General features: G+C 42.0%; 1 protein-coding gene across 1 annotated transcript in view; it reads right to left on the minus strand.

Annotated features, from left to right (window-relative positions):
- runx3 (RUNX family transcription factor 3) overlaps nucleotides 1–22,809 on the minus strand; it is a 51,256-nt gene that overhangs the window by 24,336 nt on the left and 4,111 nt on the right. Inside the window, exons 3-5 of the mRNA XM_084914130.1 lie at nucleotides 4,450–4,691; nucleotides 3,594–3,750; nucleotides 2,106–2,210 (exon numbers count right to left, since the gene is read on the minus strand). Coding sequence (XP_084770256.1) covers nucleotides 2,106–2,210; nucleotides 3,594–3,750; nucleotides 4,450–4,691 — 504 coding nt within the window. The remainder of the gene's footprint in view (nucleotides 1–2,105; nucleotides 2,211–3,593; nucleotides 3,751–4,449; nucleotides 4,692–22,809) is intronic.

Raw genomic sequence — 22,809 nt, forward strand, 5'->3', positions numbered from 1 at the left:
GCCCGGCACTGGCCAAGATGTACAGACATCGTTGTGTGTAATCGTTGACTAAAAACAACCAAAAGAAAAGCAGTTTTTGCATGTAAAACTGTCTCTGAGATGACATTCATAATTTAAAAAAAAATGCAGTTTTGTGTGTTGGCAGAAGCGCCTCGCAACTTTTGGCTCGACACGTTGCACAGTTGCAATGTGCTGCCTTGTGGTTAGAAAATGATCTGATTAATTTTATGGTCCTAATAATGTCTGAATGTTGGTGTGTGTTCCTGTTCTTTGGCTGTCTGATATAGTCTCAGAATGTGCTTCTTGTTTAAATAAGAGAGGCCCTTAATCTCATCTTGTGAGGTTTCTATTTTGAGTTTTTTTTTCTTTCTTTTTTTACGAACTAAGCTCATCTCGGCCTCAGATCAGACACACCACATTGAAACCAGCATAATGAACAATATAAATGTGCTGCGTTTCAAAATGCTCCCTCTATCCTGTTCTCCTCACAGAGTGCATTTTAACCTTTGCACAAAAGGCCACCAGTCTGTGTTTGAAAGTGAGGGGGCTTTAGTTCGAGTTCATGAATATTGAAATCATATTCAGATCAGCGATGTTTCTTTTCTGTCATTCTGTGAATTTCCTCTCAGCACAGTGTAACAGAGTTTAATGGAGCTCTAAATTCCTCCTGCCCTAAATTAAACAGTGTTACTTTATAGCACCCAGCGCCAGTGTAAAAGTAGCACGGCCTCTCTGACGCCTCAGCTGAAGCCGTAACTTGTTGACAGACAGACAGGAGACAGCATTAACGTACACAGTTATTTCACACCGACACACTTGCAGATGAACCAGAGAATGCACTTGATGCACTCGCGCACACACATTCAGCTTCTGTTTTTTTCTATTTGAACAGAATACAATCAAATTGAAACCATGCCCGCACACACACACAGCGTTTATTATTATCTACTCGCTGTTCTCTTTTATACCTCTGCAAATAGACGGCACTTAGTTTGGCAGGGTGAGGAGTGGGGGTGGGGGGCTTGATGCTTCTCACTCCATGCCCCCTGAGCTCCCTTTGCTAACCGTGTCCTTTCATGTGGCTCTCGCTGCCACTCTCTCTGTCCCCTGTGTGCTCCATGTTCACCGGTTCTAAAGAACCCACTTCCGCATAAGCCGCAGTTATCCACCTCTAAGCAACCCTGATAAGTAAGATTCCTCCATAGAAACTATCAGAAAATCCTATTTCTCATATCTATCTCACCTTGAGCTCATTAAAAAATAAAAACGCACACATACAGCTCTAACCGTCAGTGCCTGAGTCATCTGAGTACCTCTGCTTTCACCATCCCTCACACTAGAAGCATTAAACCACAAGAGCATGTAGCTGTGGCTGAAGGATGGCGCTAACAGCTTTAGCATGCCGTGCCTTCCTGCCAGGGCTAACGGTGGCTGGAGTCTGCCCTGTGTTAAATCAACGAGCCACTTATGTGGTTGTGCAGGCAGGTACAGTACGACCCCTCTGACCAGCGCTGAAGAAGGTAGGAGTGAGGAGGAGGAGGAGGGTTCCACTGAGCTGAGCCACCTGCGGCTTGGAGACTCACTCAGCTCCTCTTAGTGGTCTTGGGTTTTGCCTTAATATGCTTTACAGTTTCCTCTGACAGGGCCCTTCCCTGTGCCCCTGCTGCACACACACACAGACACACAAGCCTACCCTACTATTTAAGTGAGGACAATATATTGCCCTACATTCATTCTCTAGAGGCTTACCATAACCCAAGCTTAACCCAAACTTCACTCTAATCTTAACCCCAAAACCCAAGCCTTAACCCCAAAAGAAATCTAGGGGAAACTGGATTTTCTAGCACATCTTGATCGTGTGAACTGATTCTCTAGCTCTCCCTTCACCAAGGCACTGCACACCCACGAATGCACTTGCACTTGCTTTCAGGCCTGCTCAGTGTAAGACTCTCATCTACATTCAAGAAGCCAGTGGGTTTACTGACACCCACACTTAGAGAATCGGGAGTCGACGCTGACAGTGCTGTGCAGGATCGCACCTCAATGCATTTTAGCAATAATGCTAGTGTGAGTGGGTCTCTTTGTGCGTGTGCGTGTGCACTTACTGCGTGGTTCGCGGGGTCCGTCCACGGTCACTTTGATGGCGCGGTGGTACGTGGCCACCTGAGGCGGTCCAGTGAACACGGTGATGGTCAGAGTGAAGCTCTTTCCTGCAGCACAGCAACCAAATCGCGTTCATGAGTGTTATTTGTTCTTCGTTGTAAACGACCGTTTAGAATGATCTGCAAAACTTATTTTCTCTCTTCTCACAACAATACTTCGCTTGTTCAACCTCAAATCATCACCGGCTTTCGTCCCGCTGCTGCAGCCTTTGAATTAAAATTAAATAATAAGAAGAAGAAAAAGAAGAAGCCAAGGACCGGCTCTCTTTTGACGGTCTGGCTGCGGGTATGATTTGGATTATTGAGGGAATGTCTTCCAGATTGTGCCAAAGAGCTTACAGCAAGAGTTTATTGTTCAACAAGGCAGGCTCTCGCTCCCATCTGCATCAAAGTGCAGAGAGAGGAAGGATGGACCACGCAGGGAGTCCGGCGCTCGTTCCCGGCTCTGAGAATAGCGTCCCTTGTTAAATGGAGACTGAGTGGGACGACAGACATAAAATCCTCATGTGGGTGGGCTAATTGGCTGCAGAAATAAAAGGTACGAACTACTTAAAAAAAATCATGGAAAAGACAATCAGATAAAAAATAGAAATATAAAATCCAGAAATGGCCTCACGGAGAGAAGCGAAATGACTCCGATGAGGCGTTTAAAATCGTTCTCTTTTATTATTTAAGTTGACCATATTTACTTGATCTTTGCGCTGTTTTGATTTTCTCAATATAGCATAAAATGGTACACGGTAGGCCTATGGTTTGACCACAACATCCTGGAAACGAGCCTGTTGACGTGGGAATTTTTATACAGGAATTAAACACAATAGCCGTGATAAATAGTGCGCAATAGTCCATAAGATGCACGCATCCTAAATGGTGGCGGGGATTATTTGACAAATTGCCCCGGGACATAAATTGCACGGTGGTTTCTCATCCATCCCTCCGACTTGCACCACGTCGATGATTATTTGTATTCCCTCGGATAAAGAAAATTATACAGCCACATTGCAGCTGCATACCGTGACGCAGGCCAGATGTTTCTGATGACACCCGTGGACGTCAGTTGGCAAGATGTGGGCACTCGTCGTACCCAAACATAAACGCTTCCACATTTGCAGAATTATCTCAGCAACAGAAATCATCCCCAAAACTGACAGAAAAGTATTTATGCGCGAGCTGTATTTTAATACGCGCAGCGGTGCAGCCTGTGCAAAATATTTAGTTTCATATCATCCGCGTTCTCTCAAAAATATGTTGTCACTCGTTTTTTGTTTGTTTTTTTCTGTGCCCAGAAATATGATCTATTATTATGTGTTTTCAAATGCATTACACGCAGACATTCCCTCATCGTTTGTGTGCAGGCCTGTATGTGTGTGTGTGTGTGAGAGAGAGAGAGAGAGAGAGAAAGAGAGAGAGAGTTTCAGAGGTTACGCTCACCTCGTCCGCTCCTGCCCACGAAGCGCAGGTCGTTGAAGCGAGCCACCTGGTTCTTCATTACAGCCGAGGCGTTCCTCAGCTCGGCCGAGTAGTTCTCGTCGTTTCCGGCCATCACGGTGACCAGAGTCCCGTCGGGGACGTCACCAAGAGCCACAACCTGAGCGCAGGAGAGGGAAAAAAAGATGTTGGTCACTCGGGTCATCAAAGCAAATGTGCTCAATGCGCGCGTAAAACCGCATCCGACTGTTTCGTAATATTAAGTTAGAAATCGTACATTGTACAATTTGAACACAATGTCAACAATAATCTGCTGATTGAATTATGCAGCTTGGAGATTTTTTTAAAGTAGACAATGTCATCACGTTAACAAAGAAATCATATAAATTTCACTACACGTTCTGTTACTGTGATGTCCTCATCCGAGCGGATCCGAACACATGACAAAGACAGTTAACTGATAAAAACACAAGAATTGACTCAGAAAGCGTCAACATTGCGTAATCCAGAAACACATAAAGGTACAAAATATTAATTCAGCTGCTCTTGCTGCTTGCACTTAAATTTCTTATCCCTTATTGTGCACTTTAAAGCCTAAAAAGCAAATGTTATTTTTACGATTTGATATTTAAAATTTCACTCAAAGCAAAAACTGAAAGTCACCCAAAAATCCCATCAGATAATTCTAAATAAAAGAAAATGGATTACTTCCTCAAGTCCCATTTGCTTGGTTTTAATTTATTTATTTTTTGTTCTTCTTTTTTTTTCTTTACTCGTACATTTAAGGAAGTTAGAGCCTGCAGTGGGAATTATTAAATGAAAAATATAACACATGATAATAAGGAGCGATGTGTCTTGCCTTGAAAGCCACGGGGAGCGTCTTGTTGCACCTCCAGTGAGACGGCAGCACAGAGCAGAGGAAGTTCGGGCTGTCGGTCCGGACCAGCTCGCCCGCGTGGTCCGCCAGGACGTCCACCACGTTCCTGGTGTCCGGTCTTGACCTGATGGGCCCCGCGGTGGCCATGGCCCCGTTGCTGTCTCCAATCTTGCTGCAGGGGAAGGATGTGGAGGGCGGCGTGAACCGTCTGGTGGTCGGCGGCTCTACGGGAATATGCATCACAACAGCTTGGGTCAGTGCCACCTGACTGGGTCGGATCAGAGGAGCAAAACTCTTTGGAGGGAAAAGTTTTTGTCTGTCTCTCCAGACGCTGCTGGTGTCAAGAGTCCACTGTGTTGGCGCAAAGGTTGGAGGCGAGAGCGCAGAGTGGAAAGAGCCTCGCTACCTGAACAGAAACTACAAACTGGTGACTGTGTGGCTAGATCATCTGCACATGATGTGTCGGCTCGAGCAGCACCAGAGCCGACGAGGTTTGCTCTAATTTCAGCAAAGACGTGCAAATAAAAGCTCTGCGGCAGCGCTCAGCTTGTCTTATATCGGTGCTCGCGTCTGCCACACACCGTGGATTTCTTTCTGCCGCGTGAGAACTGAATATAAGCACCACAAACTGCCCGAGATCTCACTCAAACTCGCAAATAAGTGAATGAATCTCCCAAATATTTTTCTGCAGATCGGCAAGAGTCTGTTGGCACAGGTAATCCAGGCGCGATATATTAAAAAAAAATAATTAATCCGCCTAACTAAAACCAAAAAAATGTCTCGACTAAACAGCGATTTTCTTTTTAAGCAGACGCCTCCCGCTGATTGCACCAGAAACTTTTTTCACCGCTGGTTTAAAAACAAAACAAAACAAAAAAGTCTAATTAAATTTCTCAAACTCGAATATCTACAGTCAAACTGCAGTTAAAGCACAGCGATGTCCTGTTTCTTGCGTAAAAGTTCTCGCAACCGCATCCCAGTTTAGGTGTTCCCACAAAAAAAAAAAAAAAAAACAACCAAAACCAACACAACTCTGGAATAATGGGAACGATCCTGTCGCTCCAGTTGGATTTCCTTTAAAAGTTATCCTTTAGGGCGCAAGAAGGAGCCGTGAGGATGAACAGGGTGCAGAGTGCCGCGATATTATTTTACCCTAGTCATTTTAGTGTTTAGTGGTTGGGAGTGTGGAGATGATTTCGACCAATGAATCTACTGGGCTGGGCTTTCATCAGACCAATCAAACTCGCCGGTGCTCCCTCTGCAGCTATGCACTGTTGTCACACACACGATCTAAATTATTGATACATATCTCTGCTTTTCTCTGTGTTTTTATGCGCTACACACACTTTTTACATGAAACAGAAAGCAGGAGACAGCGTGCGTTAAGAGGAAATGTTTTATTTATTTTTATTTTTCAGAATAAGAGACGCCAGATATAACTTACGAAAACAAAACCAGCGTGCAAGCAAATACTTTTGCTTAAATTAATTTTTTTTATTATGACTAATAATGAAATAAGCAGATGCTTTAAATGGTGAATTTGATGGACTTTAGCGCTTAAGAATAAACCCTGCGTTTGGCTTCTGTGGAGATTTACTGTAAATCCCGAGTGTCACAGGGCACCACCTTAATCGTTAAAATATTATATAAGATCAAAGGTGTGCACCTTTATCTCCACGCTGGTTTATCACACAGCCTCCTCTGAACTCAGCTGTTTGGAAGTGATCTAAAGAAGGCCCCAGGTCTGCGGTTTCAATCTCATTTATTCATTTTAGACGCTATTATATCTCGAAGCTTCGCACCACCTCAAAATTTTCATAAAGTGAAATTATGGGTTTAAGATAGATCCATATCATTTTAATTGACTGAGCGGAATTCAATAAAAAAATTAAAGCAAACAAGCAAATGTGTTTTTTCCACATCAAAGAACACAACAGAGTCAATGCGTGTGTGTGTGTGCCAGAGGCTGAATTCATTAGAAATGTTGAGGGTTACATCAAATGATGGCACACCCTGCTAAAGCCTTCCGCCGTGCTGCTTTTTGACACTAGTTGGCGCATTTGCCTTTTCAATCGCTGACAGCTCCGGCGGTCTGAGAAGCAGACATTTCACATCTGCAGAGGAAACTTTTATCTGCTCCCTGAGATGAGTCGGAAATCTGAATTAATTTCGACTTTAGGCCAAACGCTTAAACATATTTTTGATTTTTGGGGGGAATTTCTGTTTAGCTGGTGGGAGATTTGCTCCCCGGGCATTTTCATATTCACATCCACGTGTGAGATATTTGCCCGGATCACAATAAAATGTGTTATTGTCGGGAAATAAAAATTCTTATTAGAGCACGCACATTTATTCGTTTAAAAACTTCACATTGAAGCCAACTGAATGAATAAAATGCGATATTTGCGCGTCTACATACATCATTTATAGATTCAATTATCTGAGAGTTTTTGTGTGTGTGTTTCTGCTTTAATTCATTTTAAATGCACAGGCAGGCTTTTAAACATCGCTTAAAAATACCGTGTGCACATTTTACTGAGTTTGGCAAGGAGTGATCGATTGGGAGAGAAAGCATTACGCTCTAGAAATTTGTTGTTTTGATTTAAAAAAGGCACAAAACGTAAAATAATAATTAATGAATTAAATTCAGCGAATATATGTTTTAGTAAAATTTTCATAGTGTGTGTTCAGTTTTTTAACGCTGTTGTTTGCAATATAATTAATTAAGAGCAGCTAAGTAGCTCGTCGGAGTGGTTTCCCTTAACCTTTCCTGCCGCAGTGATCAGAGCAGCAGTCACAAAGCAGGATGCAGAGCTTAGACAGAAACAATATAAACATCATTCTAAAATTTTAAGCTGTTAAAATCGTCTGTAAACTCAATTTTATTTCCTAATAGCTATCAGCAAACATCACTTGATCATTGTTGCAACATTCATTAATATTTACAAAGGCAACGTTGCACAACCGTGTGAGCAGAGTGCCAGCCAAGTGTTGCTAAACTTTAGTTCTCTAAATAAATTCTGTGAAATTCTACCTGCGTGCCTTTCTCTCTCTTTCCTTCTGGGCTGGATGCTGTGAGAAATATTAATGTGCAGGCTTGTTTTAACAATCTCACACTCCTTGTCTGTGGTTGCTTGTTTTTTGTAATGTAGGACAGCGGTTCAGAGGGTTTGAGCAAAGCTTTGAAAAAAATTACACACTGAAAGCACATGAGAAAAAAAAGAAATATTTTATGGTAGCAAAGCCACCATCACACTTATCCCTGGTTCACAGAAGACGGCAGCATAAATAATTGCTTTATGTGTTGACATTGTTGGTATATTTTTTTTTACCTGATGTGAGAAATCACAGAAGCATAGAGCTGTACAACCTGACCTCCCTGAATGAAAACAATAAATAAATCGGATCAGATCAGCTATCACACTGCCTCTATTTTAAAAAAGCACAGCCGGACTGGGACAATGACAATGCTGGTGGTATTTTAGTCATCCTCCTGCCCTAGTTCATTATTAATATGTGACCACACGCCCCAGCTATACCCCACTCAGCCTTAATGTGCGCTCCGGGCGCCTGTCACATTTAGACCTCCACATTTCAACATGCAGTTTCTACAGTTTCAGCCGCACAGGCATCGAGGACGGAGCCCGCCGTGCTCCTGAACGATTTTTAATGATCCGAGTGGGCTGAGCCTGAAATCAAGACAGAACTCCTGGAGGACATGTGAAACCCAGGACCCACCTCAAAAAGGCCTCAGCGTATAAGATTCTTGAGCATTCGGGGATAAAAAGAAAACAGATCCTTCAGATATAAATCAAGAAATCACATCATTGTTTACTGATGGTTGCTCTGTGAAAACCTGTGGCTGAGAAGTTGCCTTCATCTGTTTTCCTGGCCTGAATCAGAACAAAAGAAGGGGTCTCCTCAGCATCAGAAAGCATCACACAGTCTGTCTGAAGCACCGCAGTAAAACAAATCTGAAATGGGGCATTTTAGACACTCTGGACAAGTCGAAATACAAATAAAAAAGGAGTTCAAAGGTTTTGTGGAATCTTTACAAAGTCTTCTGTGAATTTAAAGCCAAAGGAAACCCTGCTTGCTTTGGGTTCTGTGTGCAATGAGTCAGATTGTAAAGACTAATATGAGTATGATCCCTATTAGTGGAGAAACAGCAAAGCCTTTGGGGTCTGTAAAGGTATACCTGGCTCTAAATGCCAACCACACTGCTTTCAGTGCCACTTAAAAGCCACTTTGAAGATGGGGACAGTCTCAGATATGTCGAGATCTCTTTAAAGTTTTTCTTTTTTTTCCCCCCCGAATATGATCTATTAGCCTGTGTAAACTCCCAGGCTATTTTCAGACATGCACACATAAGCCTTTGGATGGGTAGCTATTCATTTGGAAAAGGGGGCTATGGGGGCAATTAGAAATAGTTTGAGGTTCAGCGATGACATAAGACAAAGATTTCTATCTTTAGAGGAGCTGCGGCGGTCACACATTTCTGTACATTCACAAATTACAGGGCAAGCTTTGGCCCTCAACCCACCGAATGCATTCCTTCCGAAAAGTGTCTGCTCGAATTTCAGCCGGGGGTTTCTGCTCAGTGGAAATCTGAGTGTTCTGAATGGACGACTTCTATGAAATGGAGTTTTATTCCTCTTGGATTAAATTAGCTCTACTTTGGGGCTTGGGGTATTTTTTTGTATGAATGATGAATTCTGTGGTGACTGTGGAACGCCAAGCTTGTTTACCCTTCCCTCCCTTTTTCCCCCCTTTTTGCTTTTTTTCAAAATGCAGCTCGCTATGAAATGGACTTTTTCTGCTTGATATGACAAGAGTGTCTGTGATTAGACTTCTAAGCATGATGTAAGTCACCAAAGCCATTTGTGCTAGTCCCCTCAAAGCCAAATCATATTCTAGCGTCAGAGTGTTTATATACACAAGTATATGGAGAAACTTTTAAACAACAGTGAGTGGGTACAGACTGTTTGGGTTTGGGGCTCTTGCTGCTCTGATGCCTGATTCTTTCTCAAATCTTGATTACAGAATGTGTCAGCACATCACAATTGGCGGTCATTTTTGTCCATTTTGATGTTCGGGCAAGAAAATGGGAAACACATTGAACAATTTTGATCATGTAAATTTGCATGTTACTTTTTCTCCAGCAAGGTCGCCTGTGTTAGTTTTAATGATGGCTGGAATGCATCTGTGTACGTAAACTTTGTTTGAGCTCTTAATGACCCCAAAAGTCTTTATTTTCATTTTCATTTCTATAGTTTTCTTCAGCGTTCACCCCCCACCGCCCGCCGCCTTGTACTCGGGCCCCAGTTTCAGCTCCTTGAAGGCATTTAGAGTATATTTGATTCCAGAGATGATGAAGAGGATGGTGACACTTCCAAACCCAGCAGCTAATTACTATGTTAGCATGATGAGCTGTGATCAGGCAGTCACCAGAGGAGACAATGAGCACATTCATCTCATGCATCTTTAATACGCTGCATACATTTTAAAAAAGGTGCAGAGTGGAGCCAAGGGCTTATTAAAGCCTCCCGAATCAATTTAGCAACATAATGGCTGTTGGGGGAACGACTGCAGCTACGTTTTTATTTCTGTCTGCTGAATGTAAATGGCCTTCTTAAAGACTGCATTCATCTTCAGACCCACCAAACGGTGCTTCATCACTTCATCCCATATTGACTGCATTATGAGTTTGGTAGCGTCGATTCTGACCAGCCCGGTGCTGCAACGCTGGAAAGACGCAACAGTGCATTTGTTCGACTAATGCAGGAAATCTTCTGAGTGATTATGGCGGAAAAACTAAAATCACACTTTAATGGCAACCAAACAACTGACACGACGACACTGTAATGCTAATATTTTATAAATCTAAACAGTTTGATTACAGGGACTGAAATTATCATAATATAATGGAAATATTTGGCACAGCATGTAGTTGTCAAATTAAGATTTTATGTTCAAAATACTTAAGTCTAACAAATACACCCAATTAAACTCCAACCATGTCATTATTTAGGTTATTAAATTATTTCTTGTTATGCCAAACTTCTGAAACGGCTTCACTCTAAACATGTAATTGTGTGGATGCTTTAAGCATCCACACTATTGAGTTCCTCTTGGGACTTCCGTACACTTTTTGGCACTTAACTACTTCCACAATTTTCAGCCGATTTTCACCGTTCAAATTTTAAACTATTCTGCTATTTCTGCTAATGTGTGCTATGACTTTTGGTATTTTTCACTATTATACTTTTTAAAATATTAAGCTTAATTTGTCCCATTGAAATGAATGGGAAACTTCTGCAATTCTGCTAAAATTTGCTTGTTTTTGAAACTTAACTACTTCCTCATATTTTCACGTAGAACAACCATTCAAACTTTAAAATGTTCTCAAATTATTGGGCTATTCAGGTATAAATCAGCTTTTTCAAATCTTTTACCGTTTTACTTTTATGCCTCTTAAAGTTTTCAGTTGCAAAATTGTGATTTTTCACAAAATACATGCGTTGTTATGGTTGCTATGCACTTGGCTTCCAGTGTGCCACTGAAGGTTTTGCAGTCTTCTCTTCATGTCCGAACAACTTCTTGCTACTTGCTCAATTTTCACTCAACTTCCACAAATTATACATCAAAACGTAGGTATTTTTGCTGGCTTTCCGAAAATGTCACTATCATTGTTGTGGGATTTATAGAATTTTGGCAAATCTCCTCAGACCAACACAAAGTCGCAAAACTCTCCATAGGAAATCAATGGAGAGCTTGTTCAAAATCACCGCTTGATTTCTGTAATGAGAGGCATATTCGAATCGTCATATCTCCTTAACGAAGCAAAGTTAAGACATGAGGCTTGTCCCAGTATATCTTCAGACACTCCTGACGCTCACAATTCAAGAATTATTTTCTCACCTATTACCGTTCTGAAATGAGTTAGACTTGTTTGAGGGTAGGAAATTCGTCCTTCGCTCAGATTTCTTCAGATTTCAAACTCTGGAAATGAACCACTTTTTTCTCTCGTCATATCTTTTTAATGGATTTCCACAGAGACCTGAAAATTTCCATGACTGTTCACCAAAGCCTGCTGTCTCTTACGGTGAAAGAATGATATTGATACTCCAAATAGATTTAGAGTTAGAAAGCGTTGTTTGAGGGCAAGTCAAGGCAGTTTTTGCTTTGCTCTACTCAGTTATGGTGCATTAGAAGTCAAATATCTTTAATAATTCATATTTTAATGATAAATTGTCAACACTGGAAGATTCCCCCATCTCTTCTGAACAAAACGGTGTAAGAATGACCGTTCTAGCCCCTACGGTTAGGAAATTATGGTCATTTGTTTGAGGGGAGTCGTCACTATGAGAAATAGACTGCAAAAATCCTGTGTCTCTCTGTGCTGCGTGCACCTGTTTTGGCGGTGCACAGGCTCTCTGATTGGTGGATTCAAATTCAGCAGCTCCCAGGCTTTGACCTAGAACCTTACTTCTCTCTCCCTGTGTGTGTGTGTGTGTGTGTGTGTGTGTGACAGAGAGCGAGCGAGAGAGAGAGAAAGCCTTTTTATGGGATGGTCTCATTGTAAGATTTAAATTCAATATATTTAGACTGGTTGACTGAATTGGATCTTGTGTGTGTGTGTGTGTGTGTGTGTGTGTGTGTGTGTGTGTGTGCGAGACAACCACAGAGAGAGAGAGAGAGAGAGAGAAAGCCTTTTACAGTATTCTGCAAACTTTTATGATTTTACCAGCTTTTCTAATATGGACCTCAGATTCTTGTTAACACTCCATGGCACAAATACTGTTCCCTTTAGGCTCTGTGTATGTGTGTGTGTATCAATATTTCTCCCATTTTAAAGTATTACTCCTCCATAATTGTATTTCTGTTAAATCAAAGTACTTTTACTAAATCTTAGTACTTCTGTTCAATCATAGTATTTTGCCAAATCTTTGTTTTTGTGCCAAATCATAACATTTGTCTTATGTTATAGTATTACTACTAAGTGGAGGAATTTCTGTCATGTTACAGTATATGTCCTGATTACAGTATTTCTGCTAAATCATAGTATTTCTACTATATTATATTTTTCTCTCTAAATATAGCACTTCTGCTGTATAATTGTATTTCTGCTATGTTATAATATTTGTGCTAAACCAGAGTATTTGTGCTGAAACATAGTATTTCTGCCAAATGATAGTATTTCTGCTAAATTATAGTATTTGTGCTAAAACATAGTCTTAATTTAAAATTACAATATTCATAGTTCATCACAGTGTCTCTGGTAAATCACAGTATTTCTGCTATGTTGTACTATTTTTCTAAATCATAGTGTTTCCGTAATGTTTAAGTATTTTTGGCTAAATATATTCTTTCTGTTATCTTATACTATTTCTCCTAAATTCTTGTATTTTTGAGAAGTTATCATGTTTCTGGTAAGTTACAATATTTCTGCTAAGTTCTGCTGTGCTATTGTATTTCTGCCAAGTATTATGTTTCCTCTAAGATATTGCAGTTCTGCTAAGTTATTACATTTTAGCAAAGTTCCTTTGCTTCTGCAAAGTTTTTACAATTTCTGCAACTTTTCAGCTTTTTCAGCTAGTTTTTGCATACAGCTTCAGCTTTAAAGCATCCACACTGCATTTTCGCAGGAAATGCAAATTTTTCTAGTTAAATATTTGAATTCTCTATGGAATTTATTTAAAGCAACACAAATCAAACTACTGCAGAAACCACTGTGTACCCATTTATAATACAGCCATTATAATACTCACTGGGGCAAAGTTAGAAGCAAAAATAACACAACTGCACTGCAAGTGTTCGTACTTTGCACACAATGCAGAATCATTTCGATTCGATAATCTGACAGGTTCTTGCACGCCGTTTGCGATCAGCAGCCTGCCACGCCCATATAAGGTAACATCTTTGCTGCACCGTGTCATAGAGAAAGCAAGCTGTTCTAATTGAGAAGCCACTGAAGTAAGACAGAAATTGAAACCAACTGAAAGGTACACTTTCTATAATGTTTCAACATAAGCGATTTTAGTAAAAACCGACAATGACAAGCAGACTCTGGGAACGGGAAATAAAATGATAAAAATGGGTGTGGAATTAATTGTGAAAAATAAAATCGACCACAAGACAAAGGAGGAAGTAGCCGCCTAACCTGTGAGCCCGAGACGAGCGACACTTATGTCCACAATATAAATGTTCAAGTGATGAAACCCAGCAAGGATGAAAGGCCACCGATTTCAGTGCATAAGTAACTGCATTAAATATTGTTTTCTGTCAAGTACATTCTAATATTTAATAAGACGAGTGTTTAGATTTTCCCTAACAGCCAACAGAATGAATACATTTTGATGAATGAAACAGTCGCTGTTAACTTTGAAGTAACTGTGTGGGGTCACAGACGTCTTTGTGCCTCGGTGATGTTTTTAAATGCTTCTGAGCATAAATGTGTCAATGCTCCTCTACATATGATATAAAGAGTGTAATGGATATTATAAAGTTATATGGGGACTTGACTAATATAAGTATATCTTTTAACATTCGAGGCTTTGATTTTATTATTGATGCTTTGCTGCTAAACTTGTGGCTAACAGCCTGAGAGCCGGAAGATTTACTGCTGCGAAGCCTGAACGCTCAACGTGACAACGACACCGGATCAACTGGCAGAGACCATCCTCGTTAAGTTATTTTTCCATAAAAAGTGATTAGGAACAACAATTAATGGAATCAGAAGATGATAAAGACAACAAGAGCCAATAAGAAGTAAAATAAGTGAGTCCTGTTGCTAAGCAGCTTGGTGAGTTGAGGGTTAAAAGATTCGTGTGTATGTAGTTTTTGCAAAACGGCAATTGTTTCTACTCCAAATAAAAATGTAAATTTACCATGAACAAAGTGCGCATCTATTCTATTTAATGCTGCTTCAGCTTACGTCCTTAGTGCCCACTAGCTTACGGAAACTAATGGTTGCGTAAAAAATGCTACTTTATCAGTTTTGTCAGTTTCTCACTTTGGTTTTTGTTAATAATACTCCAGTTTTTTCATTTGAGTAGAATTTGACTTGTCATGGAGCATTTTTGGATTGTTGTGGCTGTTTTAAAGAATCTGCTGCAAGTCAGTTTAGGTCCCCCTCCTCCCCACCCATCCTTTCAATGCCAGTTCACCCCACCCCCGAGCCAGGCGGGGGGGAACTCGCCGTAAACCTCGGTGTCACGGTCGCTCCGCCCTCACATCATCCGTCGGGTACACTCACCCAACGATGACAGTCAGAGGTCTGTGATGTGGTTGGCAGGCCTGTTTATTCTTTGGAAACCCACTAAAAGTAGCATTGGATGGTAAGCTCACCAAAAGGCCCCAGTGCTATTATAGGAGCACTTTTGGGTTGAGTTTTGATCTGGTGGGTTTGTAAATAGGGCCCTGCCTTGCTGCGGGGCACCACTTTTGGGCTATATTGTTTAGTATGACCTGAAGAAGCTTTCTGATATTCAGGGTGATTTGTAACGTGGAACAAAATGCAAAGCCTTAAACTGGAGGCATATAGGCTTGTATACTCCACAAGAGCATCAGTATACGTTTCTCATAATGTTGATGATGATGGACAAAAGGCCTTGAAAATGTGCCCTGCTCTACTTTTACTGAAGGACAGATTGCATTTTTTTCTTTCTTTATTTACCCGAGTAAGTCAGTATAACTTTTAAATCTAAATGAGACCCATAAATACGTCAACTCCCCTATTTTTTTTTCAGTTGTGGTTTTTAGTGTGAGCTATAATCATTTCTCATCTTTCTTTGTCTCCGTGTCTCTGTCTATTTGTGTGTAACGACACACACACACAAACACATATGCACACAAATGCACAGTGTTTCTCCTTTTCTGGCGAGAGCTTCTGATGCAAGGACGGCAATCTGTAATCTGTAGTAATTGCATGTTGCAGAAAAACATTTTTCCGCTGTGGTAATCGCTGCAATATGTGCAGTTGTGTTGCCAAAGTGACAGCACCCCCACCCCCTACAGTTTCTCTCTCACACACACACATGCAGACACACACGCGGACTGTCCTGAATCACTTTGACTTTGCCAAATGTGGCCGAAATTTTGGAGACTGCTCCTCTCCTCACGGGCAGACAGGAAAAGAGACGAGCAAATGTAGTAGTGTGAGTGGTAAACACGCACACACACACGCACACACTTGTGTACACACCTGTGCCGCTGTCATGCTGCTGCATTCACCTTCTGCAAAAGATTTACAGTTCCTGACAGTGACAGTTTAACTGCCATGCAGCCCCGGTGCCAGAGCCGTGCCAGAGCCCAGCTGCCGCATACAGATCGGCAGACAAATCTTTCACAGGAGCCACATCAATTCACTTTCCCGTCTCCGTTTTACCAGCTATCGCACAGTGCGAGCAGGTGACATTAACACGAGTCCGACTCTAATCCCCTGATCTTGCTTGTAAAGTTGTCTCGGAGAGCCGAGTTCCTCCTGATTACTGGAAGTTGCAGCCGCATTAAATTCAGGCGGTGCAGTGACGGTCTGTGGCTGAACCATTGATGTACGTTGATGCTAACCATCGTCTACCATTTTCAACACGCTGACACCAACATCTACTCGACTCTGTTGGACTGTGGCTCGGGTTTATGAGGTCATCACCACCGTGAGACCGAGGGCAAACTATGGTGTGTGTGCAGAAGAAAAAACCCAACACAGCTTAGTTGCTTCACTTCATACTGCCTCAGCAGAGAATCTCTCGCCCTCCGGCTGTCTGTCACTTCAGCCCAGCAAAGCAGCGACGCACGTTTATGATATCATTACTCACCGCGTCATCGCCCCCTTTTGCCCAACAGAGCCCCCAAAGTATGTCAGCCCCGGCTGTGTCACCACACACACCTACTAGAAGGACAGCTAATACTCAGAGACATTTATAGATACACAGCACAGACACCAAGATTGCAACCAGACTGTGTGTGCAAACCTTTTCCTCTCTGGGCTGCTACTCTGACTGCTGAAGCCATCCAACCTCCCAGCAGTTGAACTTCCCTGTGTCTCTAATGGAGTCTCTCTGTCAGATCAAACAGCTCCCACTGGCGAGGAGAGGAGACAGATCGCAGCGCTGGAAGCCGTTCAGTCTGACAGCCCAAACACGTTTGACTGGCAACGCAGCCTGCGTCTACTCTTCCATCGCTGGAGATCCCACACAAATATAGTAGTGCCACCAGAGAGGGGAAAAGGGGGTGAAGAGCAGGGAGGGGGTAAAGGAGCCCGTCAGCTCAGAAAATAAGTTGTGAGGCGTCCCGCTCGCACAAAAGCAAAGCCCAAAAGCTCAGCTTTTTCTCAAAATGAAATCGCATGTGAGCCGAATATTAGGAAGTGCACATGGCTTCCAGCAACCACCAAGCCATTATAGCAGAGGCTGTAAACCACATTTTCACCAGCAGACAATGCCTCTTTGTGCGTGTTGTGTGGCGGTCCCCACTCGATGGCTCTCAAAGAGAAACGCTACATGTTTAAAAGCTAAAGAGAAGTATAGCTGATGAAGAGCAAGTGTCACTTTTAATATCTGGTTAATTAGTGGCAGTCGTGACAGGAGGGGCGAGCAAGACAGTCTGCCCTCGTTTAGCCCCATGGCGAGGGAAACCTTTGATGTGGTTGCACATGGAATGCTGTTGTTCATTCCTCTCTGCAACAAAAGCCACATGTTTTACTTTTTGAGACGAGGTTTCTGTTACTTTAAACTGTGAAGGAGCACGGCAAGGTATGTAACGTGTGACACGAACGGCACGAATGCTGACAGGCAAAACGCACGAATGTTTTGTTATTAGCGGTGTTGTGCATTTAAAATCAAAAGCCTTAGTCATCACTGCTCGCTGTGCATGTGCACACATTCAAAGTCGCTTTACAGGGACACACAAATCCAGACAATGTTCATGTTTTTGACTTTTAAGCTGTTGTCATCAGCGTTCGTCTCTTCCAGCTCCTCTCGTCGCTCAAGGGACTCTCTCTCGAGGGTCATTCCAGGTTCTGTCACACTCATTCAAGTGCAGAGAGACTTCAAAGAGCCCCCAAATATTGAATTTGCATTTATTTCCCTCTTCAGAGGGTCAGCCTCCCAAGCACCATCTGACTCACTGCAGAATTCGACCAGATTTGAACAGGAACTCGGCGCTGGTTTCCTGACAAGTGTCCATGCCACTTTCCTCTGCAGACGTGAGACAACTCTTGGAAAGTACTCGACTGGCCCTCTGGGCTTTTCATCGTAAGGAAACAAGGGTGTGGTGGCCCTCAGCCTGCAAGCCAAACAGTTTTGGAAAGCACTTAGATGCATAATACTGTCATGCCTCATAAATTTAATCTTTTGCACAGTAAATGATTATTGTCAATCACTGCAATTGATTTCAAAGTAATCCAAAAGAAAGTGAATTATATCCAAATGTCACTCAGTCTTGCATGTAGCCATGTGTCTGTGTCTCTTTTTTGGGTCGATTCCCAGTTTTAGATTAAGTAAACCCAATTGAAGGCAAAAACTTATTTTCACTAGAGTCCCTCCATTCAAGTCATTACGCCAGTCAAGTACTAGGTATAATTGTAGTCCAGGAAACCATCCGCGGGTCTGAAGTGACTGAATGTTTCCTCTCATCATCTCCATCACTAATCAGCAGTGGCATTGCCCGAGTACAGTTAGCACCCCGGCCACGTGGAGCTTGCATAGTAAGGCAGGACTTTCCCTTCTTTGACTCAGAGCCTGAGGCGTCCATCGAGGCTTTGCTGTAACTGCACTCTAATCCCCTGATTGCTGTGTTTACGCCCGGCATGTCGCTGCTCCACGTCAAGGCGGCCACAGCTAACGACGAGCTAATGACACAACGATGACAAGGAGCGTTTGTAAACCCAATCAGTAGCCTCGAGTCTGGCTGCCTGGTGATTAGGTTAATCAAACTTTATACTGACTGAAAGACTGGCTTGCTGTCTGCCTCTTAGGTCATCACGCTGATTAAAGGGGGAAAGCTGTGTTCACGTCCATCAGGCTCGTCTGACACACACACACACACACACACACACACACACACACACACACACACACACACACACACACACACACACACACACGTCTTTCTGCCAGGTTGGCAGTGTTAACAGATTCGGCTGTCTTACTATAAAAGTGGAAAGACGAATGCCTCCATTTAGCTGAGAACTTCATCTATCGTAGCCTTAACCAATCAGCTAGATAACCCTGTAGCAAGAAGCTAGATTAGCTATTTTAAAAAAAAGTTAACAAATGAACAGATGACCAAAATAAAGATGCTAAATATATAACAAATAGTCAAAAAGGGCTAAAAAAAACCCTTGAAATCGCTTACTACAAGTACACATACATAAGATCTGTTACCTAACGTTGTGGCTAATTAGAGGCTAACCATGTTGAAAGAGCTAGCTAAAATTCTAAATAACAATTTGGAAAATTCTTAGCTATCGGTATGGATTCGTAGTTGAAAGGGCTAGACAGAAGAAACTATCTTGAAATGTTGCCTAAAATAATTGATAAGAATCTGAAATTGATGACTAAACATAAAGAGTAGCAACTAAAAGTAAGTAAACCAGCTCCTGTTGATACCTGAGACAGTGGTTTAGGCGTTGTCTCAATTTCACTGCCTCTTACCCGAATTCAGCCGAAATAGTCTTCAGCTCATGGATGGATAGATGTAAATGGTAAATGGCCTGTATTTGTATAGCGTTTTACTAGTCCCTAAGGACCCCAAAGCGCTTTACACATCCAGTCATCCACCCATTCACACACACATTCACACACTGGTGATGGCAAGCTACATTGTAGCCACAGCCACCCTGGGGCGCACTGACAGAGGCGAGGCTGCCGGACACTGGCGCCACTGGGCTCTCTGACCACCACCAGTAGAATGAGACATTTTGATAACTGAAAGCACACATCGTGATGAAGATGGAGTTTAACATTTCTTGAAAAGGTTTCTTGACTCCTTCTTACTGAGCTTTAGGGGCAGCCCAACTCCAGGTGAAAGATGTTGGGGACCACTTCTACAACACTTCATATCTAACAGGATAAAATAAATTGAGTCTCTTTCCAAGTCACAAGATTTTCAAAGTTTTACAGTCTCACAGGAAATGCTTATTTGGTTACCACCATCTCAGTCCCGACATTACAGTAGTAACCACAGTACACAGTAGTCGGTTAAATATTTTTTTAAGCTTGCAACACCTTATAAAATCATGAAGGCGGTTGCTGATATTTTCCTGTTAAGTCCTGTGTGTGTTTAGTCACCATGTGGGTAATTCTGCTGGACTAAGGCATCAGGAGACCATATGTTAGTCCTGACCAGCTATTATGGTGAGGTCAGACAGCATTTACAGCGGGAAAACGTCACAGTCATCATGTTGACATGCACGGTCCTCTCTGAGTCAGCACGGGGAGGAGTCTGGCAGTGGACTTGGATATGTGCGTGCACGCAGCCTATACACATCGCCGCCGGTCTGTACGTTTACGCTCGTGACGGCTGCGATCGTGAGAACGGTATTTGCAGCAGACAGAGTGACCTCAGTGCAGACAGACTAAGGAGAAGAAATGGAGGGGCCACTTCTGCTGCACAGCTGAGGGGGAATCCCTGGCATGGTGTTTCCTACTGAAATAATACAGAAGTGAGCAGCTGCAGAGAAAGTACAGGCTCCCTGAGTTTACTTTAGGGCAAAAACCTGCTGCAGCACAGGGACAGGAGATCGTTATCTTAATTCTGCATGAAGTTTCACAATGTAGACAAATACGGGAATAATATACAGGCAGCATTTGTGGAGGAAGTAGATAGTAATTTTAAATTAATTTAAGGAAACATCTTTTTTTAAACGAGTAGTCAGACACTTTGGGAAATATACTGGAAGAAAAAACTTAATTGAGAAACAAAGCGTAAAACTAATTTTGGCTTTTACAAGGGGGGGGCAAGTGTCAGACTGTTTCTTATCCAGACGCTGCGACTTCCTCGTCGCTGAGCGCTTCAAAAGACACAGAATCTGACCACAGAGCCGTCAGACACATGATGCCAACTGTCATTATTATTCTTTAGCTTTTGTAGCTGTGAAATAAAACTGTTAAAGCCAGACGCAGGTTTGCCACACTTGCTAAGCTAAGCTAAGCTAAGCTAACTGGCAGTATCAATACTATGTGAGAGTGATATCAGTCATTACATCTCAGACAGTACGTTTTTCCCACGATGTCTGACTAATTCCTCAATAATATGTTGGTCATAGTAATACGTCTTTGTTTTGGGTTTTTTTCCCAATTTGCCCACCCCCACCCTCTTCAGTGCTAAAGACAAAAAGCACATTTAGTTGGCGCGTTACTGCAGCATCGTTACTCATCTGTTTCCCCCCGATGAGCCTGAGAGAAAACTAAAATCCCATTTTTGAAATGCTCTTTCCACAAAAATCAATTCCCTGTGGTTAAAGTTATGTTTGAGGGGAGGGAAGAAGCAACCCAAAAAACATGTTTTATTGCAGCAATGACAATTAGCTGTATGTAAACAAGTCAAGAAAAAAAATTCTGGGAAAATGGAGGAAAATAGAGAATCAGAAAACATTTCATTGCCTGCAGCCGCTCACATCCTATCATTATCTGCATTTTTCCTCCACCGTAATTAAGTGTTTTCTTTATTGCTTATGGGAAGGAGGATAGGCTATAAGGATGTTTTGAGCATGATTAAAGTTGGTCATAATGAAGTGAAGATTCAGTGTGGAGGAAGGATTTTTGTCTGTGAAAAACACTGCCTTTAATCCTTTTGATGGTGACAGAATGAGTTGCTCTGAGCCTTAGATCTTTGCTAACCTTTCACACATGATAAAGTACTCTTTCTTTGCTCGCTATTTCATTTAAAAAAAATTAGAAGTTTCTGCCTGCTGATATGTTTCTGAACATGTGGGATCTCCATAAGTTTGAGTCAGTTTATGTGCCGCGGCGCAGACCCATGCCTGCCCATTAAAGTAATTTGTGGGTTAGAATGCGACTGTAATGTCAAAAACAAAAGTGCGCAGGAATCTGCGTTGTGCTTAGTCACAGGCAGTTTTTGCTTCACCTCTTTTACTGCAGCAGAAGAGATGCTGTCGACAACATCAGCCTAACGACAAAGGGAGGGGTCCGAACAACAAGTCCTCTTCATCTGAGTCAAGCGCAGGACACGGCTCTCTAATTGTAGCCAAAGTCACTGAAAGCAAACTAAGCCTGTGATGAAACAAATGCTTATTTCAGGTTTTACTAAGAATTGTTTATCTTATTTCCAGTTTTGCCGAAAATTGCAAGCAAATTCCATGCACCGGCATAATTGCTGCATAAATTTAGGTTAATAATACATAAATTAGCTAACAATAATACTCCTGTTTTTTCTGCAATCCCAGCCTTACCATGTAATAAGCTGTGAGGCCGGCCTGTGGTTTAGGGCGTAGGTTTAAAACAAAATTAAATACCCAAATTGCAAGAGGAGCTTTTCCTTAATTTAGCTGTCCGCTGTGCAGGATGAATGAGATCATGAAGAGTCTAATAACAGTTTGGATTTAATCATTTTAACGTATGAAATATCATCAGCTCGTAAGCGAAGCAAATTAACCGTAAAGAGATGACTCACCAAAGTTGAAGAGACTCATCCGGTATGGGCATTACTTTTTAGAAATAAAGCTCGAGAGTTTTATATTGTGATCATTTCCACCTCATTATCCAATTACACGAGCGTTTTCAAAGTCTGCATATTTTCCCCCAGACATATAGTTTGTTCCCGAAGAAGTTGGTCTAGACATCATAAATTCCTCCGACATCGCTTGCATCATATCAGGAAATTTTTCAGTCATTTTTTTAAAACGCTCTGTAGTTCTTATGTAAGACTATAGTGCATTTTCAGTTCTCTTGCTTCAAACGTCAGATTTCTCTCGGTAACACACCCGCAGGAAGTTTATTGCTTTCACAGCAGCAATGCATGGTCAGATCAGAGTTTAACGTGCGAGGAGCTGAGTCGCGCAGCAGCCTCGGATCGTTTGCACCCTTTGCAGGATGCCGGTTCGCAGCCAGCACACCTCCAGTTTACTTTCCAGAAGATTCACAGAAACATGCCGGGAGTGTTTATTGAAAGAAGTTGCTCAACCTTTCAGAGCGCTTTTTTATTTTTTTAAAGTCAGAAAAACCTTTAAAAACAAAAATCCATATTATCAGATTGGCTGCAAAGAATTTGGCCCCTGTGGTCGCTTGCTAACCACCAGAAAATTGTATTTACTACTACACTTAACACAGCTTTAACCTTGACCAGTGCAGAGCCGCTGTTTTCAGCCAAAAGTCTGCA

This window comes from Perissodus microlepis, chromosome 19 (assembly GCF_051167445.1).
Source record: "Perissodus microlepis isolate ML-2025 ecotype Zambia chromosome 19, ASM5116744v1, whole genome shotgun sequence".
NCBI lineage: Eukaryota > Metazoa > Chordata > Actinopteri > Cichliformes > Cichlidae > Perissodus > Perissodus microlepis.